The 16714-nt window shown below is 44.0% G+C and overlaps 1 protein-coding gene across 1 annotated transcript in view; it reads left to right on the top strand.

Moving 5' to 3' along the window:
* The window catches only part of TMEM233 (transmembrane protein 233), a 38884-nt gene extending 31413 nt beyond the window's left edge, over positions 1-7471 (top strand). The window contains exon 3 of the mRNA XM_075898137.2: positions 4165-7471. Coding sequence (XP_075754252.1) covers positions 4165-4176 — 12 coding nt within the window. The 3' untranslated portion in view covers positions 4177-7471. The remainder of the gene's footprint in view (positions 1-4164) is intronic.
* Positions 7472-16714: the final 9243 nt, after the last annotated feature.

The following is a 16714-nucleotide window of genomic DNA, read 5'->3' as shown; positions in this document are numbered from 1 at the left end:
TTACCAGCCGGAGGACGCACACAGGAGGAGGGCAGTCTGTATTCAGCTCCTTTGGAATTTCATCCCAACTGTTAGGGTATTTTAACATTCATGCAGAGGGGTGTGACCTTTCAACTCTTCCTTTTTAAATCTCTGCTTGGAGGGAGCTTCACCCCATGCAAGTCCCAAAGAGCTTTCGGGAAGTAACCCTTTCTCCTAGGTTACTTCCTGAAAGCTCTCTTATCTGTTGCTATATCTTCATAAGGAAAATACAGCAACAGTCAAGCTTTCCAAAACCACTGAAAGTACCAGACCTTCCTTTTCTTTTGAACATTCCCCGGGCCTTAGAGATCCCACAGACAGTATGATTTGGTGTTAGGCAATCTCTGATGGAAGGAGCAGGATTAAACAGCTATGCAATTTGCTGGGCACAGTGCATACTGATTGCTTTTCCTACTCTTTTATGAATTACTCTTGAGAAGGAAAAGACACATCCCAATCATACTTCCATCACATTTTCCACTCGCGGATCTCAATATCTTATACAATCATGAGGGAACAAAGCGTCATCATGGCGCACGGTCCATGCAGCCTGTGGCAGTGAGCTGGCAGACTCTGGTCTTGCTGAACTTACCCAAGCACTCCAAAAATAGCTGCATGGACAGCGCTCTGAAGTTGCTGCTCAGGGTGGCTCCCAGGTTCAGCAACTTCAAAGTGTTATCAGCAGAGATATTTTTAGAGTGCGAGCATGCATCCCTTGACCCAGGCGGAGAGGCTCACTGCCGTGGGCTATGTAAACATTCCCCTAGTAACCCTGTCAGTATCAATATTATTATATTCTCCATGTGCCAGAAAGGGTAAATTAAGGAGTTGCGAGATGACATGACTTGCCTGCAGCCACACAGCGGGTCTGTGGCAGAGGTAGGAACAGAACCCAGAACTTTTCACTCGCCGTTCTGTTCGACCATGCTACCTCCTTCACCACTGGTGTCACCATGACATTATCCGCACATCCATCCCTCCACCAGGGCCGACTCGAGCCATTCCTGCACCCCGGGCAGCGGGCGTGTGACACATGCACGGCTCCGCCCCCGGGGCCTGATTGTAGCTCTAAGGGGCACCATGTGGCCGGGCGCGTGGTGTCCCTTTCAGCTGCCATCAGGCGCCCCCCATACGTTGGTGTCCCAGGCAGCTGCCTGGCTAGCCCCCAACTTAATCTGGCCCTGCCTCCACAAATACCTTTTCCCATCCCACAGTCATTATGTTAAAGGTATGTATGAACCAAATGACAGTGTTGCAAGAACACTCTGAGGCTAATGTTATCAGGATTCTGACAGGAGAGTAAAGAACACACCTAGGGCAGGGTCTGCAAAGTTTGGTAATTTATTATTATTTATTTGCATTCCTGTAGCACCTAGGAGCCGTAGGCAGAGACCAGGGCTCCGCTGTGCTGGACACTGAAGGCAGCCCTTTCCTCAGAGAGCTTCCAGTCTTAGGCACAAAGATTGCAGACAGGCAAACAGGCATCCTACAATATGGCCTGAGACATCCCTATTTATTAATAGAGTGGCCTATGTAGCCCGAATGCCCAGACTTGTGAACTTGGCAGCCTGCATCTCTATATAGAAGATGAGGCTGGCTGCATCCTGCTCTGTTTTCCATAAACATTGCCCTATGTCTTGGCAGATTGACAATGAAACCCCATTGGGCACAAATTGGGTACCCCAGCAAAACAGGGCAATCTTGGAAGTCCTTATTTAATTTTGTCCAGGTACCGAGAACTGCAGAGAATCCTCTGTGTCCCTTCTCAGGTAGCCTTCTCTCCAGCCTCATCAGATTTAAGAACAACCCTGGAAATTACAGAGCAGTCAGTTTAACTTCTGTGCCAGGAAAGATAATGGAGCAAAAAATTAAGGAAATCATCTGTAAACACCTGGAAGATAATAAGGTGATAGGTAACAACCATGGATTTGTAAAGAACAAATCATGTCAACCCAATCTGATAGCTTTCTTTGATAGGATAATGAGTATTGTGGATAAGGGAGAAATGGTGGATGTGGTATACCTAGACTTTAATAAGGCATTTGACATGGTCTTGCATGATATTCTGATCAATAAACTAGGCAAATACAACTTAGATGGGGTTACTATAAGGTGGGTGTATAACTGTCTGGATAACCATTCTCGGAGAGTAGTGATTAACGGTTCACAATCCTGCTGAAAAGGCATAACAAGTAGGGATCCACAGGGCTCTGTTTTGTGATGGGTTCTGTTAAATAACTTCATAAACGATTTAGATATTGGCATAGAGAGTACGCTTATTAAGTACTAGATGATACAAAGCTTGGAGAGGTTGCAACTGCTTTGGAGGATGGGGTCATAATTCAAAATGATCTAGACGATCTGGAGAAATGGTCTGAGGTAAATAGGATGAAGTTTAATAAAGACAAATGCAAAGTGTTTCACTTAGGGAGGAACAGTTCATTTCACACACACAGAATGGGAAGCGACTGTCTCGGGAGGAGTACAGCAGAAAGGGATCTAGGGGTCATAGTGGATGCCAAGCTAAATATGAGTCAACAGTGTGATGTGGATGCAAAACAAGCAAACTTGATTCTGGCCTGCATTAACAGGAGTGTTGTGAGCAAGACATGAGAAGTCATTCTTCCGCTCTGCTCTGTGCTGGTTAGGCCTCAGCTGGAGTACTGTGTCCAGTTCTGGGCATCACATTTCAAGAAAGATGTGGAGAAATTGGAAAAGGTCCAGAAAAGAGCAACAAGAATGATTAAAGGTCTAGAGAACATGATGGATGAGGGAAGACTGAAAGAATTGGGCTTTTTTAGTATGGAAAGGAGAAGACAGAGGGGGACATGATAGCAGTTTTCAGGTATCTAAAAGAGTGTCACAAGGAGGAGGGAGAAAAATTGTTCTCCTTGGCCTCTGGGGATAGAACAAGAAGCAATGGGCTTAAACTGCAGCAAGGGAGGTTTAGGTTGGACATTAGGAAAAAGTTCCTAACTGTCAGGGTGGTTAAACACTGGAATAAATTGCCCAGGGAGGTTGTAGAATCTCCATCACTGGAGATATTTAAGAGCAGGTTAGATAGACATCTATCAGGGATGGTCTAGATGATGCTTGGTCCTGCCATGAGGGCAGGGGACTGGACTCAATGACCTCTTGAGGTTCCTTCCAGTTTCTAGTGTTCTATGATTCTATGATTTCCCCAAATAAGAACTGAATAAAAACTGATGACCTGTTTCCCTGCAACTTGTGTATGGCAGGGACCCTTTCCATTTTGCCCTTTCCATTGAGGACCAGACATAATCTTCCCCAGTGCCCAGCTATAAATTTGCTAACAATTAAACACAGTCTGAGGCTGCATTTATTATTTAGGAAGGTGCCTCCTCCATGCATGGAATCTCCTTTATAGAGTTCCTGGGGCAGCTGCTCAGGGGAGACATGGAAATTTGTCCAGAGAAAAGGGAGCGATAGCAACAGACAGCCAAGCATCCCTTGAGTATTCTTGTTAGTCTTTAAAGTGCTACATAGTCCTGTTTTTTGTTTGAGTATCCTGGTATCTCCAGGAGACCTTTGGAGGAGCTCTGAGCTCTGAGGGCCATGCCTGCCATTTCTTTGGGGGCGGAGGGCGGCAGGGGCAGGCTGGCCCTGCCCCCAACACATGAACTGGGAGGACTCTCTGAGTTTTCCTTCCCACCGGAGGAACTATCAGTCCCTGAATAAGGACCTTGACAACCCATAATGCATTGTCACACTATCACACATTGGTGTCACTGGCAAACCCATGTTCTTGCCTGGCTGATCTTTACAGTTTAAGGAGGAAGAGCGCCTCTTGCTCTTTTGAAAATGAGGACTGATCCTTTCACAAACGTTAGACTGTTTCCTGGCAGTCGGGAGCCGCTAGCCTCCGCTGATGTAGGTAACCCTGATTAAAAATTCAGGCCTCACTGAGAGTAGACCAAAGCCAATGGAAACATAATGCTTTGATTCAAAAGGTATTGAACCACTAATCCACTGGGATGTTTACTTAACAGGAACAAGCGCCATTAAATAATGCATCCATTAGGCCTGCAGAATGAATAATTTAAACGTAGATCTCTCTCTCTCTCTCTCTTTCTCTCTCTCTCTCTCTCTCTCTCTAAAACACATATTTTTGTGCCGTTGCAGCATGCTCTCTGAAGACCTGGACTGAGCATGAAGGATTATCATCATCTAAATCTCTGGAAAGGAAAAGTGTGAAGAAGGGGGAAAAAATCCTTCATTCCAGACTGTTAGATTTGACCCTCCAAATCCCCGTCTAGAGGCAAGTTGCTGGTGGATAAACTAATAGTCCAACGTTAGTACATCAAAGCAGTGTGACCAGATGTGCAAAGTTATTTATTTCTAAAATAATCTTGGCATAGAGCAATGTACACCCTCCTGTTCTACTGTACTGTGGGTGCTTGGCCCTTAGTGACTGACTTTTCTTTCTCTCTTACATAGAGTGTACCCTGGATCCATGGGTGTTCACTGGCTGCACTTAGTGACACAAAACCAACTCGTCTATACTGTTTACAGCTCATGATTCAAGGCCTCATCCAAATCCCAGTGAAGCTAGTAGTATGACTCCCATTGACATCATGGGGCTTTGGATTAGGCCCTGAAAGATTTGTACAATATTTTAAAATTGCCTCAGCATAGAATCATGCTAAATAATGAATTTATGGTCAGTTTTTACCTGCCACAGTATCACCTGAACCTGGAGTTCTTTCCGAGTCATCCTGAGTGTTTTAGTCTTTCCCCTTGTTTGGGTTTTTTTTTTTCACCTCCCAAAGGCTGATTTCAGTCAAATCTCTGATTACACAAATCTCTTGTGAGTTTATGCGCATTTTCTCTCACATCTGTTGTCTTCTCTTGTTGAATCACATGTACTGGCTCCTCTCCTCTGCACCTGAATGTATTTCCCCTGTAAAATTCTTCTGCTCTGTGTCTGGAACAACATTTGCTCTTTTTTTTTTTCTGGCAGAGTAGTTGCATATTAGTTAATGTGCTTGTCAATCTATTTTTAATGGTGGGGGTTTTTTAGCAAATCAGTTCAATGGATTGTGCTCCACCTTCACTAGTGTTTGTGTCTGATTCACCATCTCATTCTGCCATGTTAGTTTGTATGTCAGGGCACTTGGTAGAGACAGATCCTGCCATCTTGAGTGACGCTGAGTAGCACTGGAGTAATAATACAACGGCCTGCTTACAGTGCGAGGTACTCCTCCACACAGGAGGAGGGATGTCTACACATTCCAGGGCAGAGAGCCTCTCAACCTAGCTCGGCTCACACTAGCCCCGGAAACATAGGTGTGTAGAGAGTGCTTTCAAGTTGCAGCTAGAACTAGGGCTTGAAATCTGAATCCTAAGGAGTGGGCCATGAGCTATGCAGCTGTACCCTATAGGGACAGATTCTGCCTCTAAACAAATATCAGAACCCAGGATAATACAACTTCATTTTTATTAGCTTAAAACTTAAGAGCACACATGCGTAACCCAAATAAACAGTGCTCCAGAAGGATGAAGTGGTTAACAAGGAGGGCCACCTTTTCCACTGAGGTAAATCGTTGACTTACCATAGTTCTGTTGGCTTCAGTTACTATTTCAGCTTCTACTCACGCCCCTTCTCCTCTCATTCGCAATGGTGTAAATCAGGAGCGAATGCATTGAAATCAATAGGATTTTACTGGTGTGACACAGGCATAAGCAAGAGGAGAATCATGCCTGGAATGAGAACAATCATGCTATTACCAAGGGATAGTATTCAGAAACTATCAAAGCACATATCCAACAACAGAGCGTATTTTCTGTGCACTGAGGTTAGGTTTTTAGCAGAATTGTACTGTGGAGTTTTTTCTTTGTTTCTGCCATCATGATGGTCAAATTCTGTTTTTTTCATTGAAGTCAGTGATGTAAATTCTAGTCTTAATGACACCAGTATGACCCTGAGTCATTCCACCAAAGTCAGTTGATTCACTCAGGTTTTACATTGTTAGAATTTAACTAATTGGGAGTCGGCGTGCCACTGACTTCAATGATCCCAGGGACTGTCCCATTCTGAGCATTTCTTAATGATTTTTGGGTACTGTTTCACTCATCTCAACTGTTTTATAGCTTGCATTATTATCAGGTATAACAAAATTGTCATTGAGAGGCAGAATAAACTTGGTTTTAACTAATCACATTCACAATGGTGTGTGGGAAGTGTCTTTCCTAAGTTTCCTTGTTGCTCATTTTTTAAAATTATTGTTATTTTAATTATTAGTTTGTCTTTTGCAAACCACTTTGGACAAATTAGGGTTCGGAATAAAAGAAACCAGACTAAGAACAAAGCATGGCCTGGCTCAGTTGGTGCTGCTTGCCCAGTCCAGGGTGAAGAGGCTCTTGTGGTCTGTTTTCACTGCAGCTGTAAGTTTTAATTATTGCTTATAAAATAATCCAGTAAAAGGTCACTACCACGACTGGCTAGTAAGGGTTGAACTCTGTTCTGTCTGTCATTCTAGTGTAAAGTCAGAGTAAGTCTATGGAACTGAGAGGAGTTATTCTTGGTTTACACTAGGATAATCAGGAGCAAAATTTGGAGCTAAGTGTCTGCTTTACCAAGTGCAGCAAAAGCCTCAAATGGTGACACCTAGCAAGACTGAAAGAATACAAAATGCCTCGTTTAAAAATCTTGGGTCATATTCTGCTCTCATTTTCAAGGGTGTAAATCTGGAATAGCAATGGAGCTATACCTGATTCCTATAATGTAATTGATATGTTTTGGCCCATTAGTGTTAACATATTCAGAGGTCATTAGTGATTGACGAACAGCAATGGTGAATGTGCCCAGCCAGGAAGAGCAGCTCATAAGAAGACTGCAAAAAGTCCTTCAGTAAGGTTAGATTTCAGTCTCATTTGCCCTGGTAAATCCCAACTAAACTCCACTGACAGTAGTTAGCCCAGATTTGCACCGAAGTAATGGAAATCAGAATCTGGCCCTAACATTACAAAATATTAAAGTGCAAGGTAGTGAACAATCTGGGCCTTTGCTCAGAGGCTTTGAGGGGGGAAAAATCTCAAGGTCACTCGGCAAGGCACCAAGTGGTTTTCCAGAGTGCCTAAGCAGGATTGAAAGCAGGGGGATTTAGGCACCTACTCTGCATCTGTGCTTTTTTGACACCTAAATATTTTGGCGAGTCTGTCCCTTAATGTGACTGGAAGTCGGGACCCCTACAAAAGGGGCTGACCTACATTCTATTGATTTGTAAAAAAAACCACACAGACTTTTATATGAAGCCATTTCAATCACGCGAAAGGGGGAAGGAAGAAACCCAGCAACATTCTGTTTCTGTGTTTTGCTTTCCTGATGTACTGCTCTTGCTCTTCATTTAGTCCTGTATGTTCTGTAACGCTGGGCAGTCCTAGGATTGTCAGCCATGTTTGACAACCAGGGTGTGTCTAAACTACATGGCTCCATTGATGGAGCCATGTAGATTAGGCTGATCAGCAAAGGGAAATGAAGCCACGATTTAAATAATCGCGGCTCCATTTAAATTTAAATGGCTGCCGTGCTGAGCTGACAAACAGCTGATCAGCTGTTTGTAGGTTCAGCGTGCTAGTCTGGACGCTCCCGCGCCAACCTGAAAGCCCTTTATCAACCTCCCCGTTATGCCTCATAGGATGAGGTTTACCGGGGAGGTCGATAAAGGGCTTTCATGTCGGCAGGGGAGCGTCCAGACTGCCCCGATCTGCCGACAAACAGCTGATCGGCAGAACGGGGCAGCCATTTAAATGTAAATGAAGCCGCGATTATTTAAATCGTCGCTTCATTTCCCTTTGCCGAACAAACAAATCTACAGCCTCCGTCGACAGAGCCATGTAGTCTAGACATACCCCCAGTGTCCAAGCAGCCTCTTCCTTCTCCCGCCCCAGCAACCTCACTCAGTCCATACCAAAAAGGAATGTGCCACTGCAAGGCTGCACCACTCACATTCAGTGCCTCTTGTAGGAAACCCTGAGAGAAAAAGTGGTGAAGCATGTGGGTGCTGAACACAGCCGAACCTATACTCACCAATGAGACAGCAGCTTTCAGCAATTTGACAGAAGAGGCTGAAAATATGAGGCTAGTGCTTGCTTCTCCCTGGCAAAACCTTCTGCAGGCACAGCCCACCCTCCATCCCCCAGTGTACAAGTTCTAACATATGTTACAAGGACGAGGGACTGGCCGATGTAGGCCTTCCTTACAAGGCACAGTCCCCATTGGCCACCCAGGCCTGAAACACTGCCAAATTGGTGGGTCCTCCATCCTCACTCTAAAGACTCTTTTAATCCTTATAGCCCGAGCTGCTAACCAAAAATGTGGGTAGGTCTCCCTTCAGAAGAAAAAGGACAAAAATGTGGGGTTGTTCAAGTTGATCCACTTAGGAGGAGAAACTGAGGATAGAATCAGATACCTTCAGACACCTTATTTATTTACAATAAATTCACAAAATCCTGTTTCCCTGAATACAGGGTAGACCCAAACTATAGGAGATAACTTTCTTGCTCCCAGCCCCAAACCTCTTTTAGCCAGCTTTCTCTTTCTCTCTCTAGGCCTTTCCAGAACCACACATCTGTGCTTTGTTCTGGCTGTGTTTGCAGCTTCCTTCTCCTTTTGGGTGCTTCTTTCTGCATGTGTTGCTGTGTGCATCTTCCCTTGGCATGTAAACATTTGCCCAAAACAATACAAAGACAAGCCTTCCACCCACACAGTTCTGACTCCTGGCTGAATGTGTGTATGCCTTCTTGGGGTGGAGGAGGCAGCTATAAAGGAGCTTAATTGTTTCTTATACTTGTCTTAAATGCAGGGCAGTGTTTATAACCACCAGTTCTAACCCTCATCAACTTGTATCTGCCATAAAGACACATGCATTCAGGCTTTTTATTATTATTATTTCTTTTCTGTTCATTTGGGAAAAGTGTACTGGAATTTTTGTTGGGTCCTTAATAAACGACTGTTAATCTCAAATGGGGCCACGCTATGCTTGCATCATATGGATAAAGCGTAAGCAATTGCAGAAACAAAAGACATGGGATGTGCTTTTCCTGCCATGAATTGATAAGATCAATATCAGGAGTTTCCAAGGGCTATTCTTCTTGATGAAAGATATAAGTCACTGCTTACAGTTTTCCTCGCACAGGGACAAATATTTGCACAGACAGAAACATATTCATCTTCTGTAATTTCAGTGATTGTTTGTGGGTGTTTTCACAATAAAAAATGACCATATAAAAAGGAGAGAGCATCTGGAAAAAAAAAACTACCATTTGCTGTGTACAACAACAAGCTTTATTGTTTCTACAAAACCCAGTGCCATCTACTAGTACTGTTTCTATTAACTATGTGCTTAGACACAGATACAAAGCATCTCAGCAAGGGAAAGAAAGGAGCTGTATCTACAGACACCTAACACAACTGCAGATTATACTGAGCTACAGAGCTATCAATGACATCAACAGAGATGGCACCAGTGGATCTAATCCAGGTTGACCCTGTTGTGACTTGAGAGAAGAACTGAGCTCTGTAGCTCTAAGGAACATGGGAAGTGTTGCCCCCATGTGCCCCAGCGTGATGGTAACACTGAAGTCTAATGATGACAGTTTAGATGTCAACATTGTTAATTATTTCATGGCTGATCGTTTTAGCAGACATCTTTAGCTTTTCTGAGCGTGTTAGATGGAAGCTTGTTAAAATCGGATTCGCGCAGATGGCATTCAACAAGTTACATTTATCAGACATTCTTGTTTAATTTCTCATAGAAAGTCAGCCTAAATTAGCCAAAAAAATCCCATAAAAACAATGCACTTTTCTTTGGACTAGCTCATAGCCTCTCTTCATTGGGGAGGTAGTTTTGCCGAGCGATTAGTGCACTGGGCTGGGATTCCCACATCTGACACCAATGTGCTAGATGAAGTACTTGCCCTCTCAGTTGCAGGGATAATGCTGCTTTACTTCCTTTATAAAGTGCTTTGGAATCATCTGATGAAAAGTATTATATAAGAGGTAGGTAGTATTATGCCATTAGCTTTTTTTTAACTGGAATATCCTACAGATTAAACTGAGAAATTTGCTTGAAAGTGTATGTCACAAATATCACGCTATGTAATCTAATATATAAAGTATCAGAGGGGTTGCCGTGTTAGTCCAAATCTGCAAAAACGGCGAGGAGTCCTGTGGCACCTTATAGACTAACTGAAGTGTTGGAGCATAAGCTTTCGTGGGCAAAGACCCACTTCGTCAGATGCATGCATCTGACAAAGTGGGTCTTTGCCCACGAAAGCTTATGCTCCAACACTTCAGTTAGTCTATAAGGTGCCACAGGACTCCTTGCCACTTTTGCTAATATATAAAGAAGAATATTTGTATGTTTGTGTGCTAATAACTTGGACACTATAAGGCTACGTCTACATTGGCAAGATTTTGCGCAAATACTTTCAACGCAAGAGTTTTTGCGTTAAAGTATTTGTGCAAGAGAGCGTCTACACTGGCATGTGCCTTTGCGCAAGAGACATGCTTTTGCGCAAAAGCATCCGTACCAGTGTAAATGCTCTCTTGCGCAAGAAAGTTCTGATGACCATTTTAGCTATCGGGCTTTCTTGCGCAAGAAATTAACGTTGCCTGTCTACACTGGCCTCTTGCGCAAGAACAGTTGCACAAGAGGGTTTATCCCTGAGTGGGAGCATCAGATAATTTGCGCAAGAAGCACTGATTTCATACAGTAGAACGTCAGTGTTCTTGCGCAAGTACTCGCGGCCAGTGTAAACAGCTGGCAAGTTTTTGCGCAAAAGCAGTCACTTTTTTGCAAAATCTTGCCAATGTAAACACAGCCTAAGAGCTACCACAACCAAACTTTTCATGGGATGACCTTTCCTCCAGGAGAAGGTTTTAAGGTCCTGTGGGAGGGAAGAGATGAGAGATTGACACCTCTCCCCAGGGCTGCACGGAGCTTGACAGTGCGGGGACAGTTGCTCACTAAGGCCAGCGGAGGGATAACCTGTCATCCAAGAGAAGGTTTTAAGAGACTGTGGGAGGGAAGAGATAAGAGACCAATGCCTCTCCCTGGGGCTGCACGGAGCTTGGCAGTGCGAGGAGAAACGGCTTCCCAGGGGAAGCGGCGGGGACAGTCACTCAACAAGGCCGGCGGAGGGACAAGGAAGCGGAGGGCGGGCTCGGATGCTGGTGGCAGGTGCGCAGCACCCTTCCCTCTCCGTCCCCTCAAGCTCATCAACTCGGTTATATCAACTGTCCTGAGCGACGCCAGGTAACTCCAGCTCGTTTTTAATATTTATCTTTCTCAGAACAGAATCTCAGTGTTTTGCAGATGACTGGTGCAATATTAGAGCTTAGCATTCCTATCATGAGTAGGTGAGATCCTGCCTTGCTTACTTTCTTCTTCACAAAATTCCCACTGAAATCAATGGAAGATTTACCCAAAGACTGAATAAGAAAATCAGGCTTGGGCCAATAAAAATTTAACTTTTATGTGGTGTTTTACATCCATTAACTAAGTAATGCTCCCCAGGACGCAGAAAAGACAGGAAAGCGAGGCAAGGGGGTGAAATAATTTGCTCAAGGCTGCAAAAGAAGTCAGTGGCACAGGTGGGACTTAGAATCAATGACTACTGGCCTCCACTACTGTTCTCAGTTTATTAAGCCACCCCTCTTGTATTACAGTGGGGCTTTTGTCTGAGTCAGGGCCTACTGGATTGGGCTTAGGTAGCGATACCATTGCCCACTCTAGCAGGAAGAGAGCTATAGACAAGCCAGAGGAGGCTTGCACAACCCTGGCCAATCAGAGCACGGAGCAGTCGGCCAATAAGGACCAGGCTAAGCCCTATAAAAGGCTTCAGGAAGAGAGTAGAAGTACCAGGAGAGAGTAGCACTGGGCAAGGTGATGGGAGCTGGAGGGAGGCTCCAGCCCAGTGTTTCTTAAACTTTTCAAGACCGAGGCACACCAATCATTTTTTTATGAGGAACACCAAGGATTTTTTGTTGAGAAAAAAAAAGGGTCGCCTGCCCCTTTAAGGGTGGACATTTTGAGTTCTGTTGTTCTCCATGGCACACCTCTGACTGCCTTGTGGCACACCGGTGTGTCATGGAACACAGTTTAAGAAACAGTGCTCTAGCCTGTTACCTCCCAGGCTGTAGCCTTGGTACAAGGGCCAAGAAGGTGCAAGGGTCCCTTGGCCCTGAAAACAGGAGATTAGTTAACCCCCCGCTACAACTCGTTATGAATGTGCACTGCTCCTTGTACAGTTGGAAGAGAAAAACAGGCTGTCAGATTTGCATTGTAAAATGATGTTGGAGTCAGTGAAACACCAACACTGTAGGAAATCCAAGGCATGGGAGATGCCAGTATAGAAATGCCACCTCTGGCATTTCTGGCAGGACAACAGAATCCTCCTCGCACTGCCCCAGACATGATATTTTTCTTTACACCCTCCTTGCATCCTTCAGGCACTTGCTGCTTCTTGAAGACAAGCCCTCCCTACAAGTGTTACAGGCAGAGACAGATGGAAATATTAAATCGCTGGCCTCAGCTCCTGGATCAGATTAGGATCTTTCACTTCTTACAGGACAGCTGCATTCTGCAAAACAGCAGTGTGCATGTATCCTGATATGTAACTCTAGAGCAGGGCTTCTAAATATAAGAGGTATTTCTGCTCTGCCGTACAAAGTGTGTCAGACAAATGTTTAAACAACATGTTGCATATATTTCATTAGTCTGACCAGCAGATTAATTCCAGTAGGAGGACAATACGAAGTCCCATCAGCAAATTTTACAATTTGTGCACTGAAGATCGGCACTGGAGCACCCAGATGGTTTCCGAGAATCTCAGAATGATCAGTCAAACTCACACATCCATGTTAATGTGGAATTAAAAGCTGCAGCAGCATAAATTCAGATGGTTGCCGTGCGCTGCCATGTGCTGTGTGTGTCTGGCATTCGCCTGCCCTCATCCCCATGCCCTCACACCATGTCTGTATGTGCCTTAGGAGGTCACGTGTTGCCATGTGCTCATAGTGGTCTGAATTAAGGAGGTTAAATTTAGATTAATTGGCTAATCGAATAGTCTCGATACAATTTGCATTGACTATTTGATTAGTTGATAAGAGCACCTCCACCTTTGAAATGTAGCAACAGCCACAGGGTTGTTGCTACACTTCAAAGGCAAAAGTGCTGCGGGGAGCGTGAGGCCAGTAGGGAACTCAAGCAGTGCTCTGCTGGCTCCGTGCTCCCCATGGCATTTCAAAGAGGCAGTACTGAATGGAGCTCAGGGTCAGCAGGGGACTCCCCAGCTGGCCCCAGGCTGCATATGTAACCCATACACCTAGTGTGGTTACTGAGTACTGCAAGTGGCACCTAGACCACTGCAACAGTTAAGATCAAGAGATTTCTACAGCATGGGCTGGGAGCCAGCTGGTTTTTAGCTCAGTGGGTAGAGGCTCCTATAGTCAGCTCCTGATGTCCGAGGTTCAAATCTACCTTAGTGGTGGTTACATATGCAGCATTTCAAAGCAGCAGTGCTGCATGGAGCCCAGCATTTGGCCCCAGGCTCCATGTGGTGCTGTAGCTTTGAAGCTCCCTGCCCCTTACTGCCTCTTTCTGATTGGGGCAGACTAGAGTGTTGAGAATCTGATAAGCATTTGCTTTTCAGATAGTTGACAAGTCGGTCACATCCCTAGTCTGAATGGGGTGCTGCTTTTAATAGTAGAGTCATGTTCTGCTTGCTTTGCTCACTTGAATATTCCCCGTGACTTCAAACAAGCTGTATGAGGAAGTAAAGAGACAAATTTGCCCCTTTCTTTTTGCTAATAACATCATACAGAGTGTAGAATGTATAGCACTTAATTGTGGAAATGCTATAGAAACATTACCTCACTGGACCTTAAACATCGTTTATGAGGTGATTAGGAGCTGAGTGAATAATACTTAATAAATAACTTAGTCAATTAATTTTGCTTTTTTTAATCTTGTGGAATGTCCGTAACAAGTTTTTTCTAATGTCCAACCTAAACCTCTCTTGCTGCAATTTAAGCCCATTGCTTCTTGTCCTATCATCAGATATTAAAGAGAATAATTTTTCTCCCTCCACCTTTTAACACTCTTTTAGGTACTTGAAAACTGACATGTCCCCTCTCAGTCTTCTAATTTCCAAACTAAACAAACTCAGTTCTTTCAGTCTTCCCTCAAACCTCATGTTTTCCAGACCTGTCATCACTTTTGTTGCTCTTCTCTATACTTTTTCCAGTTTCTCCACATCTTTTATAAAATGTGGTGCCCAGAAGTGGACACAATACTCCAATTGAGTATTCCTGGTATTTTGCTTACGACACTCGGGCTAAAGCATCCCAGAATTATGTGGTGTTTTTTTTTTCTTTTGCCTTTGCTTATCTTTGTTTACCTTTATATGTAAATGAATCTCATCTCTGACTGATGACCAGGCAACACATATTCCTTTGTCTTGGGCAGACCTGTTTACAAACTCCCTCTGACATGCCTGGTTTAAATATGTTTTAGTGATATAACTGCATCATATATCCATACCTCTTAATTACACAAGAATATGAATCCTTAGTGAGTTGTTAGTTTTTCAATGACTTATTGTATGATGCCTTTGAGATACAAATTATGACCGTACTGAATTGTATACTCCATTGATCAAGCCAGCTGAAACTTATTACCTGGGACCACAGGCACTGATTTTTGGTTTTGTTGGTGGGTGCCTTCCACCTTCGGGTTTCACTGTGTGCCCCCTACATGTTCCTGCCACATACTGGTGGCTTGTGAGTATTGAGCGCCCCCTATTGTTCTTGGATGCTTGAGCCAAAGAGCACGAAGAGTCTGCACCTATGCCTAGAACCAGCAAGCCTCTTTCCCTGTGACACTGGACTATTTTAGGATCATGTAGTCCAAGCAGTGGAGGCTTTAAGTACTTTGAACGCAGACATGTGGAATAGACAGGAAGTTTCACTAAGACCTTGCCAGACACATACAATGCAATGATATCACCCAAATGATGCTTTAACTATATAAGGCTTAGATAAGTGGAAGATCAAATGTTTTATTTGCTATGAATTCTTCTTTATTTTTTTTTAAATTTAACAGAATACAGAGGACTTAAGTTAAATTATGAAGGAAAAGAAAAATCTAGAGTGGGAGAACCTAAACAGCTAAGGAGCATAAAAAATCACAGGGGAGCATTAGCTAGGGTTGAGGAAAGCAAAGAAGAAAGTGTGACAGACTAAGTAGCCTACAATTTTTTTGGTAATAATTTGATGAGATGTTAGTTTTGCTCTAAGGAACCTGGAAAGGGCTGTCCTCTGTTTATGCTCAGAACATAAGTCCCTACTACTGGACCATAATCCTGCCCTAAAGGGATTGGGTGGGGGAATTTAGTCTTCAGGGTCAGTTCAGCCTTTGGTCTCCGTGCTGAGAGATTACCAATAACTGGGTCTGAAAATTCAGTCTGGGAGTTTGATTCAGGTACAGGAGAGCCTTACGATTCACAGAATTGCTATACTTAATTTCATGTATTCACAGGTTCCGCCCCTGCCCTCCCTGCATAGAACTTCAGCCTCTAAGTAATATGCTCCAGGCCCCTAAACATTTTTGTTGCCATCCTCTGGACACTCTACAATGCATCCACATCCTTTCTGTAATGGGACCCCAGAATTGGACTCAATATTCCAGATATGGCCTCAACAGTGCCGAATAAAGGGAAATAATTGCTTTCCTAGATCGGCTGGCAATGTTCCTTTCAATACACCCCAATATACCGTCAGCCTGCTTGGCTGCAAGGGTACACTGTTGACTCATATCCATTGTAATTATCCATTGTAATCCCTAAAACCTTTTCTGTAAAACTGGGGCTTAGCCAGTCACTCTCCGGCCTGTAACAGTGCTTGGGATTCTTCCCTCCTAAGTGCAGGACTCTGAAGCTATCCTTGTTGGACCTCATATTTCTTTTGTCCGAATCCTCCAATTTGTCTAGGTCACTCTGGACCCTATCCCTGCCCTCCAGTGCATCTACTGCAAGTGGAAAGGGTTTTCTGTGTATCTCTACATAAAACTTACTGAATGTTGGCCCTGGCTAGTCTCGACAGCCCTAACCTGAAGAAACCTGATAGTGTATGTAGCCAAGAAGATAAAAATCAAATAGGTGTAAAATCAAATAAAGGTCTATTTCATAACAAATGTTAATGTCATTATTTCTGTTGATTTGGGTTTCAAGTGATTCGTGTTTGTGAAGTGTGCAGGCAATGCCTCTCAGCCTTCTCTTTGCTATGGTAACACTTCTTCCCACATAAACCACTTCAGAATCTCTAAGGGAGCCTCAGCCATGTTCGTATCCCTGGCACGACTGACACCAAAAATCAAGGAAAGGGACTATAAGCATAGCTCTGCACATCCATGGATATCTACTTTATATCTGAGCGTATCTGTATCCATGGCTGTGGGTGCAGATGTCTGCAGCTCACTTTTGTGGATTTGGATGCAGATATAAATTTAGTATCTAGAATCCTGCAAATTTGCAGAGATCTGCTTTCTATTCACATCCACAGATATCAGTGTGAATATCCACAGCTCATTTCTGCAGATACAGATGTAGATGCAGCAGCACTGTGCCACTCTGGGTTCCCCCTATGCGGGTGTTAAGCATCCATGGTCAT

Source organism: Pelodiscus sinensis, chromosome Z (genome assembly GCF_052426305.1).
Source record: "Pelodiscus sinensis isolate ZL-2025 chromosome Z, ASM5242630v1, whole genome shotgun sequence".
Lineage (NCBI taxonomy): Eukaryota > Metazoa > Chordata > Testudines > Trionychidae > Pelodiscus > Pelodiscus sinensis.
The sequence above is the reverse complement of the archived record's forward strand: the minus strand, read 5'-3'. Positions and strand labels throughout refer to the sequence as shown.